This window comes from Sylvia atricapilla, chromosome 5, assembly GCF_009819655.1.
Source record: "Sylvia atricapilla isolate bSylAtr1 chromosome 5, bSylAtr1.pri, whole genome shotgun sequence".
NCBI classification, from domain to species: domain Eukaryota; kingdom Metazoa; phylum Chordata; class Aves; order Passeriformes; family Sylviidae; genus Sylvia; species Sylvia atricapilla.
The window spans coordinates 9,805,184-9,829,163 of NC_089144.1; the positions used below are offsets into that span (position 1 = coordinate 9,805,184).

At 37.1% G+C, this 23,980-nt stretch overlaps 1 protein-coding gene across 1 annotated transcript in view; it reads left to right on the forward strand.

Moving 5' to 3' along the window:
- Positions 1-23,980, forward strand: part of COG5 (component of oligomeric golgi complex 5) — a 174,900-nt gene that overhangs the window by 101,269 nt on the left and 49,651 nt on the right. The window contains exons 8-10 of the mRNA XM_066318657.1: positions 13,493-13,658; positions 14,739-14,851; positions 14,946-15,023. Of these exons, the coding sequence (XP_066174754.1) occupies positions 13,493-13,658; positions 14,739-14,851; positions 14,946-15,023 (357 nt within the window). The remainder of the gene's footprint in view (positions 1-13,492; positions 13,659-14,738; positions 14,852-14,945; positions 15,024-23,980) is intronic.

Consider the following 23,980-nt stretch of genomic DNA (forward strand, 5'->3'; position numbering starts at 1 on the left):
CAAGAGGTGAAGTGCCAACATCTGCAGGTGGAGAACAGAAGCCGAGAGAGTGAGAGGTCATGCAGAGATTGAGAATGTGGCAGACTCGCAGGTCTTGCTGTGCACAGGATGGGTTGTGGTGATGGGGACTGTGGTGTGAGGTACAGGAGTGGGATTCACAAAACCACTTCAGTCTTCTGGGTGAACTGAGTGAGCTGAATTGAGCACTGAAGATTTGAGATTTGCAGCAGAGGATTTGATACACTGATTTGCAGTCAGTGTATAAAAACTGAACCTCAGCACGCATTTACAGCTCTTCTAGGCCTTTTGTGGCTGGGAATTCACCAGCCACTACCTGTCCTGAGCGTAAGTACCTGGGGCTTCCTTCTAGGCATCACTTTAACTGCACAAGTGATGAAACAATGAAAGTACTGGAGAATAAGTGTTATAACACTGCAGGAAGTTGGAAGGAAGGCCAGGGTCATCCTTAGCCTGAAGGGCTTTGCCTTGTGTCTCATTTGGGAGGGAGTGACCTGCGCTTGAGCACCAGGCAGGGCTGGGGTGGTCACACACAGCTGTGGCTGCCAAAGGGCTCAGGGCTACAGCATGGCACTGGGTGTTCTTTTACATGCTTATCATTTACTTGTTTATACAAGACAATTAGTTTGTGCTTAGGGGTTGGATCTACATAATAAAGATGGTGTAGACCCAAGGAATATGATATTCATGGGGCAAATGGAAGGATAATTGTAGTCCAGTGTGGACAGTATATTTGGGAAGTTCTGCTCTTGGCTCATTTTGTGAATTTAGGCCTCAGTGACTTGCTGAAAATCATGTCTTACACGGCTGACTCTGAACTCTAGTAAATAGAAATTTTTTTTCTCCCTGTAACTTAAAACCAGGCTCAAGTAATTGCAAGAACTGCTATTTCACAGACTGTTCCTTAACTGTACTGCTATTACTTCTTACCCAGAAATTCATATGGTTGAAACTGATGTTAAAAATAAGCTTTCCCATGCTCTGACGGTTTAAACCTGAAAAGGGAGAAGAGACAGCATCTTTTAGTATCGCTTGCTTTCTGCTGCTGGTCTGGCTGTGATGCAGAGAGAGTTTAGTTAGGCATTCCCCCCTGTCCGTCCTTTTTTTCCCTTCTTTTTAAAATCTCCCCTTCTTTTGCTACTGAAGTTATTTTTTAAAATAGAGATATAGAAGGCAGAAGCAGTGGTTGCTGCAAGAAGGTACTATGGAAACCTGTCACGACAACAGTTTCAAATGAAAGTGAATCTTTAGCTGCTAAAGAAGTCTGTCTGTTTGTCAGACTCCAGTGTCTGCTCTGCGGTCAGAGTTGAAGAGGAAGGAAGTGAATAGAGCAGTGTTGAGGGGAAAATACATATTCATGCTTTTTACTTGGGGAAAACGCATTTCTGGGCTCAGCCTTGCAATTAGATATCCTGCAATGAACTTCTTATCCAGGACCTAAAATTTCTCAGTTATATAATGTATTATAACGCTGTGGTAGCACTATTGCCCGTTATGACTGGTGAGATATGTTTGCTATAAAATCTAGCTTCTGAGTGTTTCCAGATGTTTTGCTGTTTGTTTTTTTGGGTTTTTTTAGGAAGACATAGGCAGATGAATTATTCACAAAGCTCAGAAGAAGGTGGTACAGAGAGCAATAACTAAATAAATATATCTTTAGTGTGCATTTTGGTTGTGGATGTTGGTGCATATTTCTTCTCAGATAGAAAATCAAAGCGTGTTGTAAATGTGTTAGATCCCAAGTCACTTGATATTTGTTCTCCGTGCCCTTGCTAAAGAACACACCATCAAATAAGTTTTGTTGTTACTATTATAGCATGCAGAAAATTTAAAAATTACACGAATCTGGTGCTGCTAGTAATGTTAGAAATGATAGATTGATTCACTTTGGTCTGTTTCAGCACTATGCTGATGCGTAATAGTGTACATACATATATATCTATATGAACATTAATGTTTCTGAGTTAAATATTTGGAATGCCAGTGATTGATCATTTAAATATGGCACTTCCTGGGGATATTCCAAAAATGTGAGTTGAAATGCTGAAGTATTTCGTCTTTCTGTGGTCGCTGAAGGTCCTGGGCATATTTTATAATGTTTGGTGGTCATGTTTGTTGCTGCTAGCAGGACTGGAAAGCAATATCTAAGAAACAGAGAATATATAAGGAAGACATCTTTAAAAAAATATATTAAAATGCTGCTGTTCTTAAAGGATTATAAAGGGAGAGAAAGACTTTTTGGTGGAGAAGTTGCTCTGAACTACTAAATTAATATTTCATAATGTGTAAATTTAGAAAAATGATTTTTTTAAAAAATTGACAAAGGTTTTATTTTCACATTTTGTCTTAAATTTTTTACTTCAGTGTCATGAGGCCTTGACAATAATAGACGTAGTTGTAGTCTCTTTTGTCCTGTGAGATTCTGATCTTTCAGATTTTGATGACTCTGTGCACATTTATTAAAAGATGCATACTGAATTAGAAACAGATTATGGGATTGTGCAGACTTTGTCTGCTCTGTGATATAGAAAGCTTTATATCACTTTGCCATTGTGCATTTGCCCTATATAGAGGTAATTTAGGAAGCCTAATGCAATTGATGTCCTACTGTGACATGGTATTTTTATAGAAGTAAAACTCTTCACTGCTGCTAGCCTTTCTAAATGGTTAATCAAAGTGGATTGACAGATTATGTGTCTGGGGTTTTTTTTCTTTCTTTCTTTTTTTTTTTTCTTTTCTGTGTAGGTGTTTGTGACTCATAAATGCAGAATTAGACCAAAAATCTGTGACTGGATAATGGAGTATTTGCAAGTACTTTATTGCAATTTTCAGTGCAGGACAACAAATAGCCTTCACTTTCCAGTGTTTATTTGTAAGGATTTATTATTGTGTGGCCCTGCTAATCTCATAATTTCTGCTTCTGTTTTTATGATAGTGCAAGAAAGTGGTTTATAAATAGTTTCTATAAATGGGTATTCCTGAAAATGCATCTGATCTGAACAATATTTTTATATAACTGTCTTTTATGGTAGAGTAATAGGTGAAAATTGAGAAGTCATTAATGTTTTATATCCCTTCACTCTGCTATGAATCACCACTTAGCTGTTTGCCAAAATCTTTGTATTCTGTTTAGTGACAATTTTATATGAGGATCAGCTGGGTAATTTTTAAATTCACTTCTGGTCCATTTCTTCAGCTATTCATATCAATTAATTTGACCAGTTGTCAACTAAACATGAAAACCTGATCCTCCATTGTAGATGATGTTTTAAATACATATTAAGTTAGAGTTAGATAATGCTTTTTGAAGAATTCAGATGGCATTACTGTTCCAAAAATTCTAGGTATTAATAAATTCTAAGGAATTAGTAGCTATGCACTGTGTGTGTAAGGGGGGAAAAATGTCTGAATACCTTCGAAAGCTATTAAAAATGACCTTGTGTTTTAGATCTCCCCATTGAGACTAGTTTTTTGAAATATGAAACAATTAGTTTGGTTTCATACCAATTAGTAAATGTCATTTGTGATCACTAAAAAATTACTCCTCATAGAATATCCATCCTGAAAACACAGGAATGTTCAATAATACTGAGTTCAGCTTTCTTTGCAGACAGAAATTATTTTAAATTAGAGGCTGTTGCGTAGTCTGTTTCTGTGTTATGGTTGTCCATCTGTTTAGGTGTTTTCTCTGGACTGGAAAACTGTCAACCATTATGTCTTAGACAACTCTGACCACAATGAGAAACTGAAACTGCACTAAGACTAGATATTAGCTACAAGTGCAAGAATTTATCTGATTCTAGTGTTTTTCAGGTAATTAATACAAATGATTGATTCATCTATTTATATGCAGAGAGGCCTGGGTCACTGCTGTGAGCTGCTCAGCTGTGGAAGGCTTTGTAAATAAAATATACTGTAGGAGTAGAATGAAGGAGACTGGGAACCCTGTGTGTCAGGACACTGGAAATTACGTTTAGGACTTGAACGTAACTCAAAAGGGAAAGATCTGAAAGGAAAGAGCTGCTCTAAGAACAAGACTGCAGAAGGCTGGAGGGTGGACTGGGGGATGGGATAAGTAGAGCCATGAAATAAGGAAGTGGTGTTTGCATTGCTACAAATGCACAAAGGTAGGTTAAGATTAGGTCTTGTTGAAAACACCTAAGTGAGACAGGATTGGGAACCATGAAGGTTTTTCTTTATCAGACTTCGCAGTGTTTTAATTACATGGGTCTAATCTTTGTAGAATGAGGTTAAATAAAGTTGTCTTCCAAAGTCCTAGTCTATTTAGGGTTTCATACCAAACTAATTAAAATATTTCTGATTTGCTTTAGATACTCAAAGGTGAACAGCATTATATGAAATTCTGCTAAATTCCAGGGATGCAACTGAGCAGAGACTGACATGGGCTCTGCCTAGATCTCTGTATAATCCATCCCAGCCTTTTAAATTTTTACTTTGTGTGTCTGTGTCTCTTCAAAACGAAAGCTACACTGAGGTTCTTTCTCTCCAGATAAGATAGTATGTTATTGTTAAACGCCTCTCCCAGACTGTAATTCTATTTGTGGTTTGTACTGTTGACTGTTGATTGTTAGCAGGTTCTGCAATAATGCAATTAGGTGATCCAAGAAGAACATACAAAGCATTAATAAGCCACATCTGCATAGAGCGGAGTGAAAAATATGATTGACTAGCCATGATACTCATCTAAATAAGATAATATAATTCATTTTGCCTCTTTCTCAGGTTAGAAATCTCTGTCTTAATCCTCTCAGAAAAAGTCAATGCTTCATCGTGTTCTTGATCTGCTACTCAGTGCCACATGAAACTTGGCATTATCGTACATTGTTACATTTATGATAACAAAAAGATTTAAAGCTTTGGATAAGCTCAAAATGACATAGACAACTGACCACTATGTGACATTAGAAAGGAGAAATCTTGGATCAAAATACTGCAGTTCTTGGGTGATGAATTATGTTGTCTGTGTGGAGGAAGAGGTACACTCAGCTGCTTATTCTTCTCTTTCACCTCCCTTCTGTCCTGCAGGCAGCACCCCCAGTAAGTTCCCATTTGGGTAAAGGATTCAGAATGTGTTGCTGGCTGGCAGCTGAAGTCACAAGTGGGCACTGCCTTTTTTCAGTGGCTGAATTGGATCCCAATATCTGTTAGCTGCAGGCAAAGCTGAACACAGTATTTCTTTTCTGCAGATGACTTCAGAGTTTTTCCCTTCATAGTAAAGTTTTTGTATGATACAGCTTTGCCCATTTGATTTTAAAGAGTTTTTTTTAAGCCTAGAAATATAAAATCTATTTCTATAAATGTAGAATCTGTAAGAAAAAGATATCAGTTTTGTCATGCTTCTCCCAGTGGACAAATTTACGAGAGGATTTTGGAGACTTAAATTGCTGTCGGGGTGTGGGTGACACTGCCAGCACTGAAGACATGTTTGGGTGTATACATGAACTTGCTCTCTCTCAAGCTGGCCTCAGCGAAACTTGATGAAAAAAAACTGCACAAATCCATTGTAAGAAGGAGTAGGAAAGGAAAATGGAGCAGAAAGAGTGTCTTCTGGCTCATTCCTAAGCAGCCTGGTGTGATAAACCCTCCTTTGAGCAAGCAGGTGGATTAGGGCATCTCCAGCAGTCCTGGCAACCTCCAATTCTTCACCAAATTGTCTGCAGACTTTCCTGTAGGTGTGTGATACAGTGAATTTGAACTTTGTATTAGGAACAAAAAAATGTTTTAAAATTCAATCCGACAGCAAATCTGACCTTGATGGAAGTCTGTCTGTAGTTGAGTATGAAAATATTAGCTAAAATGAATTTGAAATAAAATAGCTTCTTAAAGTTTATTCCTTTTAAATACTTGAGGGCACTTCAGGGCTGTTGACAATATATGCACAGATTCCAGAAATGAGATGTTGTCACTTGCATAGGTAATTATTATCTTGTTGCAAAGACTAGCAGGAGAACAAGAAAACCCAGATGGCTTTTGGTAGATATTTGAATCATTCAGAGCATACAATTTAAAGGATATTTTTTCTGAGATAGAATTTTTTTGTGTGTGTGTGTAAAGGAGAAAAACATGTTATAACGCTTCAGCAGCTAATTCCTAATGTTAATTGTTAAGACTGAGTTAAAAGTGAAACTTGACATTTCTGTTTTGTAATGGCTTTGTTGAACCATCTAATAGAGTGAGCACGTAGATAATGATATTGGGAGGTGGAAGAAAACATCTGGTAACAAGCTTTTGTCCAAATATCAAAATTAGTAATGAGATTTTGTGTCCTTACACTTCTGTTCTTCAGTAATGGGACTTGAGTCAGCAGGTACAAGTCAGGGTTGCACAAGGACAGGAAAGGTGCTGCAGTCTTGCCTTCTGCTCTGTAAACTTCATCAGAAAGGGTCAGCTGTGTTTGTAATAGAAAAGCCACATCTTCAAGTGTGAACTGGATTTATAATCAGTAAGGGCTTTTGAGATCAGTCGGATTGTGTAAGAGGTGAGAAATGCATTTTAAGAAGCTTGATTGGGCTCAGAAGCCCCCATTTCCATGTTGCCTGACTAGTTTTTTAAATTTTGTACCATTTCTACTCTGACTTTATACTCTTCCTACACTCAAGTAGAGCACTGCAGGATAAAATTTGTAATTGTTACGGGCTAGTCAGTCTAGCTGATCCGTCCTCAGAGAAGCCAGATACTTTCTTTGAAATTGCTGTCACGTTGATAGCCTAAGGCTTGGTAAACTCTGGAACATTGCTTGATGTTTCATGAGATAATTCTTTACAACAGTTCCTGATGCCTTTCTGTCCCATTAGCTCTTAGCCATCTGTTGCTTTGATTACACTATTATGGTGAATAAGTGTTTTGGCAAGCTATTTAGCTGTGTTGAAAAATCTTGTTTCTTTGCTTTCTAGTATTTTATTTCTGCTGTTTCTTTTTATTTTTTCCCTCCTCAACCTTTGTAGTGCAATGCCTCTTGCTATTTCTTGTTATTCTAAGAAACAAAAGGCTGACCTAGTTTGAGGACATGATGAGCTTTATTACTGTGCTTTGTGGCTGTTCTCCTTTCATGTGAAAGTCCTTCTACCAAAAGAGGTTGTGTACTTCAAACGTGGGCTCACAGAAGGTAAATGTTATAACCTAACCATATTTCAATGTTTGGCTTTGGGACTCTTGTCTCTTAAAGCTTAAAATACTATTTTCTAATCTAGCTGATGTGTTACATCAGTATTGCCTATGATATTTCTGTAGCAAATGATATTTTAACCTCTCACTCCTCCCAACACTGCAAAGGCCAAAACAGTAAGATCTGGGATATCATTAGCAAGAAGCCTGTATTCTCTGGCTTTACATTGTCAATTTGACCTTTACATTTATTGCTCAGGTTTTAGAAATGAACAGAGTAAAAGACAGATGGGGTGATAATGAACATAGAGATGAGCTTTCCTAGGAAAGTTCATTTTTAGGAGTAGTGATATATCAATTATTTTTTTTTTAGGCATGGACATTTGGAAATGGAATAAAATACTGGTTTTAGACTGAAACTGAATTTCATTGGCATTTAACTTCTACTTTTAGTTTTTTCTTACTTTTTCTGTGATTAAAATAGCTTTAAAATTATTAAAATAGTTTTCTACAATTAGAACACTAATATACCTCAAAGCAAGACTTCCAGCCATTCTCCCTAAGTTATTAATTCTGCTCATTAGGTCGTTTTGCCTTGACTGTGACTTAGGTGGCCAAGCATTCTTCACTGCTTACCTGCTTGAGCTCTTTAAGTTGAACTGTGGCTTTTCCTGGAGTAACTTTTCATTTTTTCATTTCTGGTGTCTGTAAGAGATGACTAAGAACTGGGTAGCTGCAAGTGTTTGCAAAACTTTCTCAATCACTTGGTCTTCAAGTAGTACTTGTCATTAGGGATAGTAATGTTGTTTATGGAAAATTTTTGGAAGGAGGCAATGTGTTGTAATGGTAGTGAGAGGGGAGAAGAGGCAAACACTGTAAAGGACACCTGGCTGGGGATTTTTAGCCTCTCAGAGGGGTCTGTTTTGGATCTTGTGCTGAATTGGAAATTGCAACTGCTATCTCCTGCAAACAAGAGAGGCAGTATGAAGTAAACTTTAAAAAGTAAGTGATATAGTTCCCAATGTAGCACATCTTCTGTCCAGTGAAATTAGTTAACGCTAAATGTCAGTCAGAGATTCTCAGAAGTATAATCTGGAAACTGTTTTTGCACTTACTCTATAAGAACTGCACTAGTCTTTTGTATTGCTTTTACTAGAATATACATTAGTTTATGAGTTTGGTTATTTCAGTGTGCATCCTATTCTGAGACTGTTGTGGTTTAGTGCTGATTATTTCTTGATGGTTAAGGCATGTTGTGGTATTTCCTGCTCCCCACGTTGTCAGACCACTCTGTTTAAGTGATTCCTGGACTAATTAGTAATTATGGATCTTTCTTCAACTAAGCAACTAATTATTTTTGAGCTGTGCTACACTTCTGCTGCTTGTGCATTGGACATGGTGTGTGTTTTGCATAAGAGGTAAGGATGTGACAGCACAATAAAATCCCACCTGTTGAGTTATCTATCTATCTATCTATCTATCTATCTATCTATCTATCTGTCTACCTGTCAGCAGTGAAAATTTTATGTTGGGTTTCTGCCACAACCTCTCCTGAAAAGTGTTATCTGTTCTCTGCAGAATAATAAAGATTTGCAGACAGAACCACTGTTCTGATTTTAATAAGCAAAACAGACATGTCCTTTTATACATTAGTAGCTATGGAATGTAATTTCTAAGTGAGGGACTAGACCAAGTTTGACTTCTCTGTATGTGGTCCTTCCAAAACGTGCTGTAGAAGAGCATTTCCCTGGAGAGCTGTTCTTACTGGTGGTGAAGGTACTTGTGAAATTTAACTGCATGAAAGTTAAAAATTAATTACATTTGTAACACTGCTTCTTCATGAAAGTAGTAGCAATTGTCTCAGATAGTACTGACCATGAATATTTTTGCCCATTAACACATTTTCATTTGAGAAGGAACTTGATAGTCCACACAGGTGAAAACCCTGTGGCATGGGATCTTAGGGACAAATTTGTACTAGAAAAATAAATAATGATGTGAAGTACTATAAGAAAGAACAATCCATATAGTGAACCCTGTACCCTGAGAAGATGGAGTGTAAGTTTGGAAGCTGTGTTTGTAGCCATTAGTTTTGTTATACAAGTTCCTTATTTTTGGTTCAACCTTGTAATAGGAGTCTTGCTGTCCCCAAATGAGCTCAGCATCATCACCACAATCCCTTGTGAGCAGCAGGTTTTCTTGTCCAAGTTACATTACTAATGATGAAAAAGATAATTTCTCTTTCCTTAGCCATGGTTTCAGAAGATTATTCTGATAATACTAGTGTCAATCTAAAAATAAAAAACTACAATCTTGGCCCTTATAAAACAGTTGCAATATTGGCAGTTGGCAAAGCAAAATCGTTTTGTTTCATCCTAGAAGATACTTTCAAATAAGAAATATAAGATATATTTATTTAAGTCTTTAATGACATTTCTAGTTAGTCTTCACAGGCTTTTTATCTTTGTGGGAAAGGAAGTGACCAAATGGGCTTGTGATCTGAGAATGGCTGTCACTGCTGTGCTGGCCTGGACAGCATCTGCTGGGTTATTAAGTGCAGTCACCTGCTCTTTGAAACAATCACATGATGTAATTGTGAAAAAAACCCAAACCCATTCATACTAATGACTGCATGACACTTATTTTTCTACTTGTCTATGATCATTTACAGAACCAAAGGGAATGGGATGGGATAAAATTAATCAGAAATTATGTCAATAAAATGAATGGTTCTCATTCGTAGAGAAAATGAGCCAATACATCTGGTGTGAACATCTCTTCATAGCTTCTGCTGAATGAGTTTCTGTTTTGCAAAACTGTAAATTAAAATACCCATGCCTTTTTTTCAAGTGATGACTGATATCAACCTTCTGACCAAGCTATTTGATCTATTATCTGATGCATACTGGAAATTTTAGATGTTTTAAAATATTTATGAGACGTATTTCATGGTAGAAGTAGCATTTGATCATGTTGATTTTTCTTTTTTCTTCATATGTTGAACTGATGACTCACTAAGTCTTTTTAAGCTCTTACATTTGTGGAATGTAGTTTCCATGTATCTGTAACATACTATGTTGTGACTTCCCAGATGGAGGAGTGCTTTGAATGGAGAAGGGCATTATTGGTGGACTTAATGCCATCTCTCCATAATTCCCTGATTCATAGTAAATTTTGCAACCTGAAGATCACTGTGGTTAATTTTTGAGTAGGTAGTGGTGGTGCCCTACATTTTGTGGGGTCATGTTTTTACTTCACTTGTGTATGCTTTTGTTTATGCACTTTGATTATAGTTTACTGCTAACATATTACTAAATACTCTTCTGTTTCTCTTTGCCCTCTACTCTTGATTGTCATAGCTTCAAGTGTATGGCAAATGTAAAAATTCTTTACAGACAGAGATTCTGAGAACACTTCTAAATTGTCAAGTGTGGTTGCCTGCAGTGGCAGACAACTTGGTTGTAAAATACTGCTGATGACTCAACTAATTCCATCTCAAAAGTAGTTATATTATTTTCCATAATGTTCCTGTTGCATAGCTATTCTGAATGCTATTCTCTGATGTGATTCCCTTTTCCTTTGTTGTAGTCAGTTGTTTCCACTATTGTAGTCAGTTCTTTTTGACTTCAAATGCATGCTTTCCTCTTGATAAAAAGTTATGGCAGCTTTTCAAATCTCAGAATTGTTTAGCTTTAAACTTTCTCAGTTAGAAGGAAAATATTAGGGAAAAGTTCTTATCAATAAAATCTATTAGTAGTAGCAAATTCTGAAATACTGGCTCTCAACTTTTAGTCCAGTGTGTATTAACAATAAACAATTTAATTTAGAGATGTATATGCAAGCCTTAAAGTATAATAATTCATTTATATCCTGCTTTTCAAAATTTTTTTAACATAATTTTTGTCCCAAATGGGGCTTCATTTTTTTAACATATTGTCTAAATCTAGAAACTAGCTGTGCATAAAAATTTCCATCCTCTTAGGATTAGTCATAAACCAACAATGGACTGTTACACAGCCACATGAAACAAAAATTGTTTCCTGAGGTGGGAAAATTACTGTATATGAATCAAATGAAAGAATACACTTTGTTCTATGTTGTCAGGGATTTGATATGTCTCTAATTCCATACAGGATGAATACATGAGCTAGAAGCCCCTCTGTCTGTCACCATGTCCACAATTGAAAGCAAATAAGAAATAGGCCACCTGCATAATCCTTGTTCCAGTCTGATTTTAATTTTGGTATTAGATTTGGAAGATACTTTGAGTGAATAACAGGTTTCCAAAATTAGGTATTTTGATTTGAAACTTCTGGCTAAAACCAATTCTTTTGAACTACAGCTCAGGCTTTCTTGGAGTATGTTTTAGTGTCTTTCTTGCCCAGTAGCAGAATTATTTTGCTAAAGTGTGATGTGAAAACTCTGAGATTGACTTTTTTTTGCCTGCAGTTATTTGTTTCTGTATTACCTGTTTGTCAGGAAAATAAGTATCTGGCCACTGATTATTTAAGGGTGCATAGTGCCCAGCTCACCTTTTGATGCTGTTCTATTTTTTTATTATTTAATATATGAACAATAGAGCCTGACTGAAATCTAGTTGAGCGCTCTCATAGTAATAGTAAGGTATTGATTTTGTTTTACTGACTCTCTACGTGGTTCCATAATTGTGTAAGTATTCTGTAAAAATTAGAACAATTTAGGAAAGACTGGTAAGTGAGGTGTGTCTATTCTACCTTTTCTTCCGTTCAGTTTCATTCTCTTTTCTTACTGCCAGAGTCTTTTCATTCTATTCCCCATCCTATTCCCATTTATATTTTCTTTCTCTTGTTCATTCTGTCCCCAAATTCCCTCCTTGCATTATAGTACTCTTCATTTTCTGACATCCCATTAATCTTCCAGTCTTTATGGCTTACTTTCCCACCTCCACAAGCACACCCACAGGATGCTTAGAAATTTTACAGCATACCCAGTTGTCAAAAAACTAAACCTACAAGTCCCAGACCTGTAATACTATGCTGGGAATGCTCATTAACTCCCACACTGTTTGGAAAAAGAAACTGGTATAGTTAGTATAAGGTCTGCAAACCATAATACATGCCTGATGTTCCTTTGCTTTCCACTAAACCTGGGAACTCCTCATTGGAGCTGGGAAAGAAGATGGGATCTGGCTTTTTGTGCTTTAACTGTGGTTTTGATCTTTGATCCTGTAGGAACTCTAGAAAAAAATGGCACAAATGTACAGCTGTAGGGGTGTGACCTTTGAAACACTGGGTTGGAGGAGAAAGCATTGTTTGCCAACAGATCAGAAAACTTAGTGCCATAAGTGGATGTACCAGCCCAGTGCACCCTGAGCACAGCAGCTGCACCAAAGCTGAAGTGGGCTTTGCAGTGGGAAGGGCTGGTGGTCTCAGATGCTTCTGTCCACTCTGACTGCCAGCATTTCTGTCAGACCATGGTCTTTACTCCTGGCAGAAGTGACTGAGAAAAATAACAAAAGACTGCGTCTCTACTGTGTGTATGATCAACTGATTGCCCCCTCCACTAATTGCCTGTGAATGCTAATTAAAAAAGCAGTATTCAGTGTATGGATGACAGTGCTTAATTTCCAAAGGCAATAATTTGAGGCTTTTCTCTTGCTAAATAGCACCCATGCCAGTGTTTAGTGTTGGTAAGTGGAATTATCACCAGATTCAATCTTTGTCAGAGGTCTCATAAATAGTGGACCTGGACACTTTTTGGACAGTTTTCACTCCCCTGTGTTGAGCATTTATTTTTTTTTTTTATTAGCTTGGTAAATAATCACTGCATTGCTTTATTTCTTAATTCTGCTGTGAGGAAAATGAAATTATTGTCAGCATTAGAACTAGAGATGTACAAATACAAGCTTAAATTTTGCAGTAGCCAGTAGTAGTGGCTTGACCTGCTTGCTTCTTCTTATCCTTCATTAGTACCTTTTTTAAGCCTGTATCACATGTAATTTATCTATTTGAGACTGACAATAGTGTAACACTGCATGTTAAAGCAAATGTAGCACTGAATGGAGCTGTACTGTAACTAACCCCAGAATTACTGGATCAGTCACTGATCCAGTTAGATACTGCCAGCAGTGCTTCCAGTTCCTTTCTTTCCATTCATATTCAGAGGATAGCACCAAAAGGATCTGAGATCAGAGGAAATCATTCCTCTCATTTTCCCTCCATTCTCTGTTGTGCAGTAAGGATGCCAGTAACTTAAACAAAATCAATTAGCAGACTGAACTTCAAAGATGAACTTGCTCACTAAAATGATGATCGTGGATAAATAGTAGAGTTAAAGGTAATTGTTATTTTTTAATATCTTCTTTCTTCAGAATCCTACTCAAGTGGGAACAGCTCTTCAGGTTTTCCACAATCTTGGGACTTTGAAGGATACCATTGCTAATGTGGTGGATGGATACTGCACAATGCTGGAAGAGAACATAAAAAATGCCTTGGATATCAAAGTGTTGACCCAACCATCTCAAACAGTCACAAGAGGTGTGATACTTGTTTTACAGAGAATGACAACTGATTCTTTTTTATAGGAGTACAGTATGTTATTAAATGGAAGAAACTCTCACATCCAAACCTGTTCTAGTAAAGTTTCCCTGCTTGCTTTAACCAGTAGAGGGTAGGAGCAGGCATATTTCAGAAAATATTTAATTTTAAAACATTTAATTTGACAAAATTTGGTCTGTCTGATATTTGGCTCTGAGGTTTTCCTTTATTCCTCCCTGCTGCTCCTTCCTAACTTGCCCAGTTAGGTAAATTGTCCTCATAGAGTAACAGCTTTGTAACATTTTCTTAGCTGTTTCTCATGGAAAGATGACTCCAAATTCTGCTTTCTTTGTATTGGTGGGAGGATTATGGGTTGAAATTATTTGCAGTTGATGGAAGAAGCCTGCAACTATATTGTAATGCTTTTGTGAGGTGAAAATTGTTTCAAAGCAGACTATTCAGTATGAAGAAAACTTGCACTATTAAACATTTAGTTCCTGGTTAGCTCAGATACCAAAAAATACTGAGGAATTGGGTGGGCAGGCAAATTTGAACTTCGGTGTTACACACATTAGTATATTTTTTTCAAAAGTCTTGGAACAGGGTGGGGGTCCAGAACCATAATCAGTGGCATAACACCGAAGTGTATATCCTCTCTGAAGTGAAGTGATTGTTTAGAAACTGTGTGCCCTTCAGCTGGAATATCACTTTTTTTCAGTAGTTTGTCTATGCATGTAAGTCCTGAGCTGGTGATAGCTATATTTTTCACAGCTACTCTCTCTGCCATTTCACTTTGCTCTTACATCCTGTAAAACTGCTTGTTGGCTTTACTGTGGTGTTTATGTGGAATTGGTAGAGTATGTAACAGTCATGAGCATGAAGTATCCCCACTGAACTTCAGTGTTTAGTCACCTTCTCAGTTGAGACAACTGGAGCCATTCACAAAGTTCTGTTCTGAAGGTATTTTATGCTGCCTTGGCTTAAAAAAAGTATCTATCAAAATGCACGGAGATCTATATTTCCAATACTTCAATTTTCATTTGTGGAAGCTGAGATGTGCTGCTCTGTGTGTTTATTTAGGTGCCCCTGGTAGAGCTGCCATGCCAACACCTGGGAACACAGCAGCTTTTCGAGCAGCCCTCTGGACAAACATGGAGAAACTCATGGATCAGATCTGTGCTGCTTGTGGACAGGTACTCTGCACCTAATTCCTGTTTGTCTCATCATGCAGTTTGAGATGTAAGAATTTAGATGTCACTTTCCCTCTCAATAAATTCTCTCTTACAGGTGCAGCATTTGCAGAAGGTGTTGGCAAAGAAGAGAGATCCTGTGTCACATGTCTGCTTCATAGAGGAGATAGTTAAGGTAGAGTTTTTTGCTGAATATGCTTTAGTAAATATCTTAAGAAAAATGTGGTAAGAGAATGAGTTTGTTTACAATTTTAAAGTTCCATCGTTTTTTTTTAAATTAAATTGATGGGAAAGTATTGAGACTCAAACTAACATTGTGGGATATATTTGTGGTCTGTGGGTTATATCTGTAGGATGTAAACATGTTCATTTTGTTGTAATTTCTTTTGTTTTCTTTAAAAGGGAGCTGATAAGGCACCACTGTATGGATCATTAATGTCATTCCATAATACCATGTGATTTGAGTAATTAATTAAATCTGTTAGTTTGCATAGGAGAATGTGTCTCCATCTATCATTTTGAGCCATCTGTTTCTCACTCCTTGACAATTTCTCCCTTGAAAAATAATCATGGCTGTTCTTTTGAATACCTATTATTTTCCATTCATTTGCATTGTTTTTTATTCATATTTGGAATAATTTGATTAATGGTCTCCTTCAGTGGTAGAAACAGGATTAGTGAAACTGTCTCATCTACCTTAGTAGAAGAGAGCGAAAACAAAAGATGTGTTCATGCTGACATCTCTTTCCAAGTGCATAACTGGATTTTTAATTTACATGGACTTAATATTTGAAATAACTTAGGGAAGCTCTTGATATGCAAACGTGGTCTTCTCAACAGTGAAAGCAAGTAATGAAGGTTAAATGCAGCCTTCATCTGTCACTTAAGCCCATCTCCTGAAGATGTTGCACAGAGCATCACTTTTCTATGAGGCACTTAAAGATTCTCTTTCTGTGTTAAACAAACAAATTAGCAAACCACAACAACAACAAAAAAAGCAATAAAAATTCACAACTCCCCTCAAAAAGTTTATAAACTTTTAGCATATTTTCTTAATTAAATAAAGTTTAATCTGGCAAAAAATATCTATTGCTGCCTGGGTGGATCAGCCCTTCAGGGGGTCAGCACGTTTAGGGAGAAACAGAAACCTGAAACAGAGCAGAAACACTGAAAGGAAGAGTTTGGATGGAAAGGCAGCTTAGGTAAATGATCTGTTGGTGTTCATGACTGGCTCCCACCCTGTGCCCATGCTTCTCCCTTTCACTCTTCCCTCTTGTAAAGCATCACTTGAAAAGATGTTTTTCAACAACTGAAAACAGAGTTTTTCCAGTTTTTGAGGATGATAATAGAGGAAGGGCAAAGGAAATCCCTCTTGGAGACTAAATAAACAGGGAAAATGAATTTCAGTGGAAGCAGGGTGAGGAAAAACTCATTAGAAAATAAAACTTTACTGGCTGTCTTATGCTAAGCATGTTCCAGGATTTTTCTGATTACCCTTCCTTCCCTTAAAGTTCATGCTGCAGGATTGCATCTAAGTGAAAAGTTTTATTTCCCAAATAAAATACATCTATTTCTGCAGTTATCACTCTTCCAATTACTTTGCTCTTCGGTGAGTGTTCTGGTGTAGCATAGTGCCAGGCATTGTCATTCTCAGTGGGGCAGCTGAGGAGGAGTGTTAGATCCTTGTCTGATGTTCTGCTGGCAGAACTCTCTCAGCATGGCACAGTACTGCTGATGGCCCTGATGCTTGACTTAGTTCTTGCCTGAAATGGTTCAGTACAGCACCGCGTTTTTCTTGGGCATTCTCACAGTTAGACCATTTGTTCTGGTGTCTCTTGACAAAGGTGTGGCACCAGGCTGCAGATCGGTGAGGTCACACCAGAGCAGAGCTGTTGTTCAGGCAAAACCAGACACGTATTGCATGCTGCAGAAATTCAGGAGTGTAAGTACAGATGGCTGTATGGGAGAGTATGAATTGTTTTGGATATAAATAAGAGATTGGTGTTTTGCCATTTACTAATGAAGATTCTATCTCGTGTTAAACCAAACTGAAATGTGCTTTCCTCAGCAACTGTTCTGGAGAGGGAGAGAAGTTTTATTGTATTCAATTTCATGAATAAACTGAGCAAATGAACAAAACAAACTGAAGGTACTAACATTGCACCCGTTTGCTAGAGCAGCATGCCCACTCCAGAAGATAGGAAAACGAATCATCCACTCTACAGTCTGTGCACTAATTACTGTTACTGATGTCAACATTATTATTATACCCATCTTCTGCAGCAGCTGCAGTACCACTTTGCCTGTCCATCTGCTTCCTTGTTTTGATTACTGCAGTGCAAGTATCATCCTAGGAAGCATAAGAGAGGAGGAGATCCAGCCTTTTTAAAGCACAAGTCCTTTAATAGCAAGGAAGCTACTTGTGGTTTGGATTTTTTTTTTTTTTTTTTTAGTCATCATTCTCTTTTTCCATTGGGAATTTTTTGTGTCTTTCTCTTCACAGATAGCACAGCCTGCAGTTTTTCTAATTTTGTATTATGATCTCAACCATGTGCTTTCCGGCTATCTAATTACCTGTTACCATAATAATATTTAGCAGTGTTGTATCATGTTGTATCCAAAAATGCAGTTTTAAAAGCACCAGCTAATTAATTAAAGGATTCGCAAAAAAATTCTGTTTAAAAAGAAGCAAAACCTGACAGATGAAGAAACTGAGGTACAGAACTTGGAAAATTTTAAATACTGCAGTTCAGCAAGAGGGCCATGACAACACCTGCATCTGCATCTTTTCTACCCTGTAGTTTCTCCTACAGAATTCCTTTCCAATTTTTACCTGCTTTAGGTGTGGCCAAGAGTTAAGTAACAGTCTCACGCTTACGTGAGGTTCATGGAAGAACCTGGACATTAAATTTATACTGCTCATTTTTTCCACTCCTTCCCTTTGCAGATCTAGATTGTGGTATTTTTCCTTTGTCGCAATATGAAATTAATGCAATTCTGAAAAGAAATCATGCACTCACAGTACCTTCTAAAAACGGCTTCATTTCATACCAGTCATGAACTATAGATTCATTATTACTGTTTACATATTTAAATTACAGATTTAATTTTTTTTAAAAAATCTATTAACTGTTTAAAGGAGAAGTACAACTGAATGGAAATTTTGTGGGTTTTAGGTAAGAAAAAAAGGCCTTTAATGACTAGATTTTAGTTGAAGAGGGCTAAAAGAATTCAGAACTCATGGAATTATGATTTCTAGTTTTGGGGAAAATGAATAGAGCTTTCGTTGCACGCATTTTTTAAAAGGTAGGGTTAATGCTGTCATAATGTTAAGGGTAAAAATTAAAATTACAAATAAGATTCAAATGCTGTAAATTCGATATTTTTGTTCACCTGATGACTGCTTATATCAGTTCTTTCAATTGCTTAATTCACCTTCAGAGAGCTAATGGGTTACTTCAGTTTGTTCTGCTTTATTGCTTCTCTCTTTCAATGTGTTGTGACTAATCCTTCCTCAGCTGTTGTAATGCCTAAACTACAATTGACTTCAGTGTAAATCGCAGCTCAACATATCTTTCTGTGACAGCCACCTTCCTAATTAGAGATAAGAGTCCCTCTTAGCCCCTTGTAAAAGAGTTGAAAATTATCTTTGATCCTCATCTATTTTGGCTCCTTCACTCCTACACAGGCAGCAGTGAGCAGTTCTGCAAAGAGAAAAGCAGCTTGGAAAGCAGCAAATCATTTTTAAGGGGAGAGTGGTCAGTAGAAAGGATGAGCTGGGGTGTCTCCACAGGGCAGAAAGGTACAGGCAGACCTGCCCTTGCTGCCTTTGGGTGTCCTGTTTGCAACCAAGGCACATCACAAACCCTGTCGTTTACGTAAGCCTCCGGGTAAAAAAAATGAGCTGAGAGTTGTAGGGAGTGTTATTATGTACTTTGTGGAGGGCTCTTATCATTGCTTCTGCTGATGAATGTTTGGTGAGTAAGCAGGCCTTTTTCCTGAGTTGTCAACACTGGCAATGTGAGGTGTTAACGATACAGAAAGAAACGTCCTCATCATTACATAAGATAAAGAAAAAAAAAATGGAAAATATAGATGTTTATTGACAGAGTGTACTTATATTTCACCTTCTTATTTCTGCTTCCCGTCCAAACTTGTTAAAAAATGTTGCAGCTTTGAAATTATTCACCTCTACCATCACATACTCACTTTCAGTTGACCCAGTTAAAAAATAATCCCAAGTGGAAAAAATTGAGAAATAATCTAATTATTGTCTTATGTGAATTCAGAAAATAGTATGGTTTTCACCAGTTATTACAAGTATATGATTTATTTTTCCATATTTTTTGTAGAAGCAGAATTGGATTACTTGCACATCATTTCTACTGTGATTTCTGTTTGTTATTTAAGCGATAATGAGGTACTTTGTGAAAATCTAAACAGAGGTGGATGAACAGGTTTTTGGTTCCCAAAATATTGAAGACACTTTTTGTTTCAGATCTACAAATTGCTGTGCTGAATTCACTTTCAGGATTTTTGAGGACTCTTTAAAAGCCAAGAAGATCATACCAGTTAAAAGTCACATTTCTCATTTTGAATGGATCTGTGTGCCCAGACAGCCATACTAAAAGTAATTTGATTCTAATTCACATGGGAGGGCCAGAGCCTGTGCAATGGTTTTCTAATGACACTATGATTTCTGTAGAACTTTAATTCCGTTTCTCTGACAGAAATGTGCAGCTGTGAAGAAAAGGGATGGTGTAGAGATTGTGTGGGTTAGTAGGTAATAATGACCTTTCTTCTTTTTCACTTCTTGTTTGGTGATGTCTGTGCAAATTGCAGATCAGTGACGACTGCAAATTATTAAGTCAGTTGGTTTTCAGTCAGTTTGCCATTGGAAAAGAAATACATTTACCAGAAGTGCCACCTTTTATCATCATTCTTGTCAATCTTACCTGAACAGCTCCGGGCTGAGTGGACATGGTAACGAACCATCCTTTCATCCTTGGAGGGGATGTGGAGTAGTCAAGGTGAAAGCATAGTTTGAATTGAAGCTGTACATACTAAATCACTTCTCTGGGTAGAAGGAAGCTGTCAAATCCCTGGGGTAGTTACTGGCTTTTGAAAACTAAGTTCATTTATTTCCAGTTGATGCATATCTTGCAGGAATATGGAAGGATTAATTAGTGTTTTAAGTAGTTTTGAAGATATAGGGCACTGTTTAATATCTAGGTATTTTTGTTCCTTACAAATTAGTTTTTCTGAGGAATCACTTAAGAATTTCAATGTTCTATGAAATGCAGACTTAACTTTATTTTCTAGTCAAGAAGGTTTTAGAGGAATAAAGCAAACCAGCTTTTGTTTCTTTTGTCACCTGCATAAAGAGACCTTTTTAAAATGTTGCACTACTGGAAGTCTGGAAACTATTACACTTTGGATATAAACTGATCAACCTAGTGTAATGAAATTCTATGCCCTGCAGTAAAACAAAAAACATCAAGGTCATTTTTAAAATCACAGTGTCATTTATTGACATCTCTGCACCTGTAATGTATAATATAAACAACATTAGAAATTTAAATTTCACTCTTATTTTAAGAAATTTAACCCGCACTACTTTAAGGATATAGAAAAGTGTTATTGAAAACACATTCAGAATTTGTCTTTTCTTCACTGATTAATTGCACTACTGAGGATGATGGCTTTTTGTTCACAGTCTAACATTTGGCAATTATGTTGCTATAGAAATAGTGCAAATGGATTTCCTTATTTCTGTCCCATAAGATCTTGCTGTACAAAATTGTTAAATCATTTGCATTGTTGCTTTATTGGTGGAAAAAATATTTAGACTGTCCTTTAAACGTCTTCTGTTTTTAGAGCAACATTCACAAGTCCTGTATTTCTCCATCGCGGAGCATTTGATTACACATAGAAAACACTGTATGTATTAGTATGCAAAGCCTGATTTCAGGAGCCTGCAGCAACTAGCTGCATGGTAATATTCACTATATTGTTTTACATTTCAAAGAGGCTTCACAATAAAGATGTTTTTCACATTCTATTCAATGTATCAAAATTTCTACAGGGAAAAAATAAGTTGGAAGTGGTTGTCATGAAGTGAGAGCCAGTTTAGAATCAGTGGGTCAGATTTATTATTTGAATGTTAAAATAGCTATTTTAGATGCACACAAATATGATAATTCACAGATGGGAAATTATACTCATTAAGTTCTAAATTTACAGTGTGGAGGAAAGAGAGACATTTGTAAAAATAAATATATGTCCTTTCAGCATCTTCTTGCATTCTTGTCTAATACTGAAGAAGGGGGTACTTTCATTCTCATTCCTTGAATTTAGATTTAATGTCAGATACTAAATAGTTACAATAAGAACAAAGCTAAATAGATTTAATTCCATTTCAGTGATAGCTAAGTTAATTAGTAGCTTGATATGGGGTTTTTTAAATGAGGTAATCTGTTTTTATGTTTGAGAAGACTTGAAATCAGTTTTCCAGGCTTTAGCATTAATATTGTATAGTACCAGTGAATACAGATCTTCTAATACCTTTCCTTTGATGATACTGGTATTCAGCCCACTACTGTTCAATGGTTTATTAACTTCCTAGTAGCTGTTAGTGAAAATGGGTTATGTTTTTTTGAATTGGGAGAACGAGTCATTTTCATGTGAGTGAGAAGGGGTTTAGCACATGAATCGTGTCTGTAGTTTCTTCTATAATGTTGCAAGCAGGCAACATCAAATCTGAATTTCAAATCTATGCAGTCAATGCATCAATCTGAGTAATAGTGTTGCACTATTAACAAGTCTGCTTAGGTGCTGTAATACCATGCACTAAAGATAAAAGAACTACTGAAAAAAAATTAATAGACGAGTTTAAATCCCTTCCTCCCTCAGTAAAAGAGTCGTGATCTAAATCCTTTCCTTACCATCAGTCATTTCATAGAAGAAAGTGATTGAGTCTGAAGTTGCACTGTGTTCTGAAACTCAGCTTTTTATCAATGTGGGATTAATCCTGAATGGCCAGGCCCAGAAAGTGGTGATCAGTGGTGCAAAGTCTAGCAGGTGGCCAGTAGGGTACCCCCACAATGGGTCAATGCAAGGCCCAGTTCCGTTTTAAGGCTTTCATTAGTGATCTGGATGATGGGCCAGAGTATTCCCTCAGCAGGTTTGCTGATGACACGAAACTGGGAGTAGTAGCTGATGCTCCAGAGGGTCATGCTGTCATCAAGAGGGACATCAAGAGACTGGAGGAATGTGGAGTGATGCTCTGACAGGAGCCTGATGGAGTTCCTGGGACAGAGAGCAGGAAGAACTGACACTGTCCAAGTGTCTCCTGGCATTGGCTTTATACAGTGTTACTAAGCTGCATCAGGGGAAGTTTAAGCTGGACACTGGGAAAAAGTTCTTCACATGAAGAGTGATTTGCCATTGGAATGGGCTACCCAGGGAGGTGGTGGAGTCAGCATCCCTGCAGGTGTTTAAAAAAAGACTGAATGTGGCACTCAGTGCCATGGTGTAGTTGACAAGGTGGTGTTAGGCCATAGGGTGGACTTGATCATCTTGAAGGTCTTTTCCAACCTAGTTAATTCTGTGACTCTGTGATTATATTATACAATCTTAAAAGTTTTATCTGAAACCTGCTCTATTATGGGCAAGTTGCACAGTGTTTCTGTTTGTGCCAAGTATTGACAATAGTGACTTTATAGTAATAGTTGAAATGAAATAGTTACACAAAGTGAAAATACTTTTGGCACATTGCTGGTTATGGCCCTGATTCAGCAAAGCATTTAATTTCACATAAATAAGATATACCATGGAAGTCAAACTGCTTCTGTCTATTATTTTAATAAGGATAAACTTTGTCCCATTCACATACAAAATAAACTAAGCCCCACTGCTGAGAAAACACATCGCCATTTGTGGTCCAGCCTGCTGGATATATTTTGTCTGATTTATGGGTATAATTTTCATGAGCAAGTAATTCCTTTGTGAGTAGTATGTGTGACTGTGTACCAAATTTTTAAACAGTGTGAAAAGAGGGAAAATTACAGTGGCTGGGCCAGAGTGCAGTCTGGTTGTTGCAAGTGAGTTACCTAGAAGTAACATACTTTAAAGTTGCTAAGTGCTAATAATCCATACATCTTACAAAAGTATCTTTCCATTCTCCTGGTTGTGGCCAGCTGTCCAGCAGGTCAGAATGCCAGAGGGTTGCCCTAATATATGTTACTGGGCAGTTGTTCAGTTCATTTAACAAGAGGAAGATGGATCTAAACTGTCTTGCACTGCCTAAGGAATTGCATAGGGGCTACTAAATCATCTAAGTGCTTGCTCAGCTACTCAGTTTTGGGGAATAAAGTGGTCACTGGGCACAGGAACAACAGTGCCAATTCTTTTAATTTACAGTTTGGGTTGGCAGATATTAGTTTATGTAGGTGTGCTTTAGGCATTGGAGCATTTTCACAACAGATTTTTATTAGAAAATAGCCAGTTCCATGGCTGATATTACTTCCCCACCATTTTGTAGTGGTACAAAGTATGATTTATTTGAAGATTTTCTGTGCTGTGAGATCAAAATAAAGCTGCAAACAGACAGTACCATTAATTCAAACATGCTGCATTAAATGAATCTGGTTTGGGGGAAAGTTCTATTTTGCCTATAAAGTCTTACAATTGCTTGTAATTAATGTTCATGGATTTAATTTGGCTATATTTCATGATGGGGAAAATATGTAAAAAAATGTATATCTCAACCTGAATCTTGCCTATCATGAGTTTTAACAATTACTGGTTAAGGTTCTTTTGTTGAAGGAAAAACATATCACACGGCAAGAGGAAATAACATTTTTTGCTGAAGTGCAATAATTTACTTCTGTGAGACTTTCAATTATGCATGGATGTTTTATGTAGGCTTTCTATGTGCACAGTATGCACCTGAAACGGCTTTGTGCCAGATAATAACACCTCTCAGCTTCCAGAGGTTTATGTGTTTTCTGTGTTGTTAAACATATTCCCTGGGTGGGGGGACAGTATGACAGAATGGTGACCTTTTTCCAGTGTTGCTGGTTATGGCATAGGAAGCTGTTGGAAAATGATTGCTACAGAGCTGAAAAGATA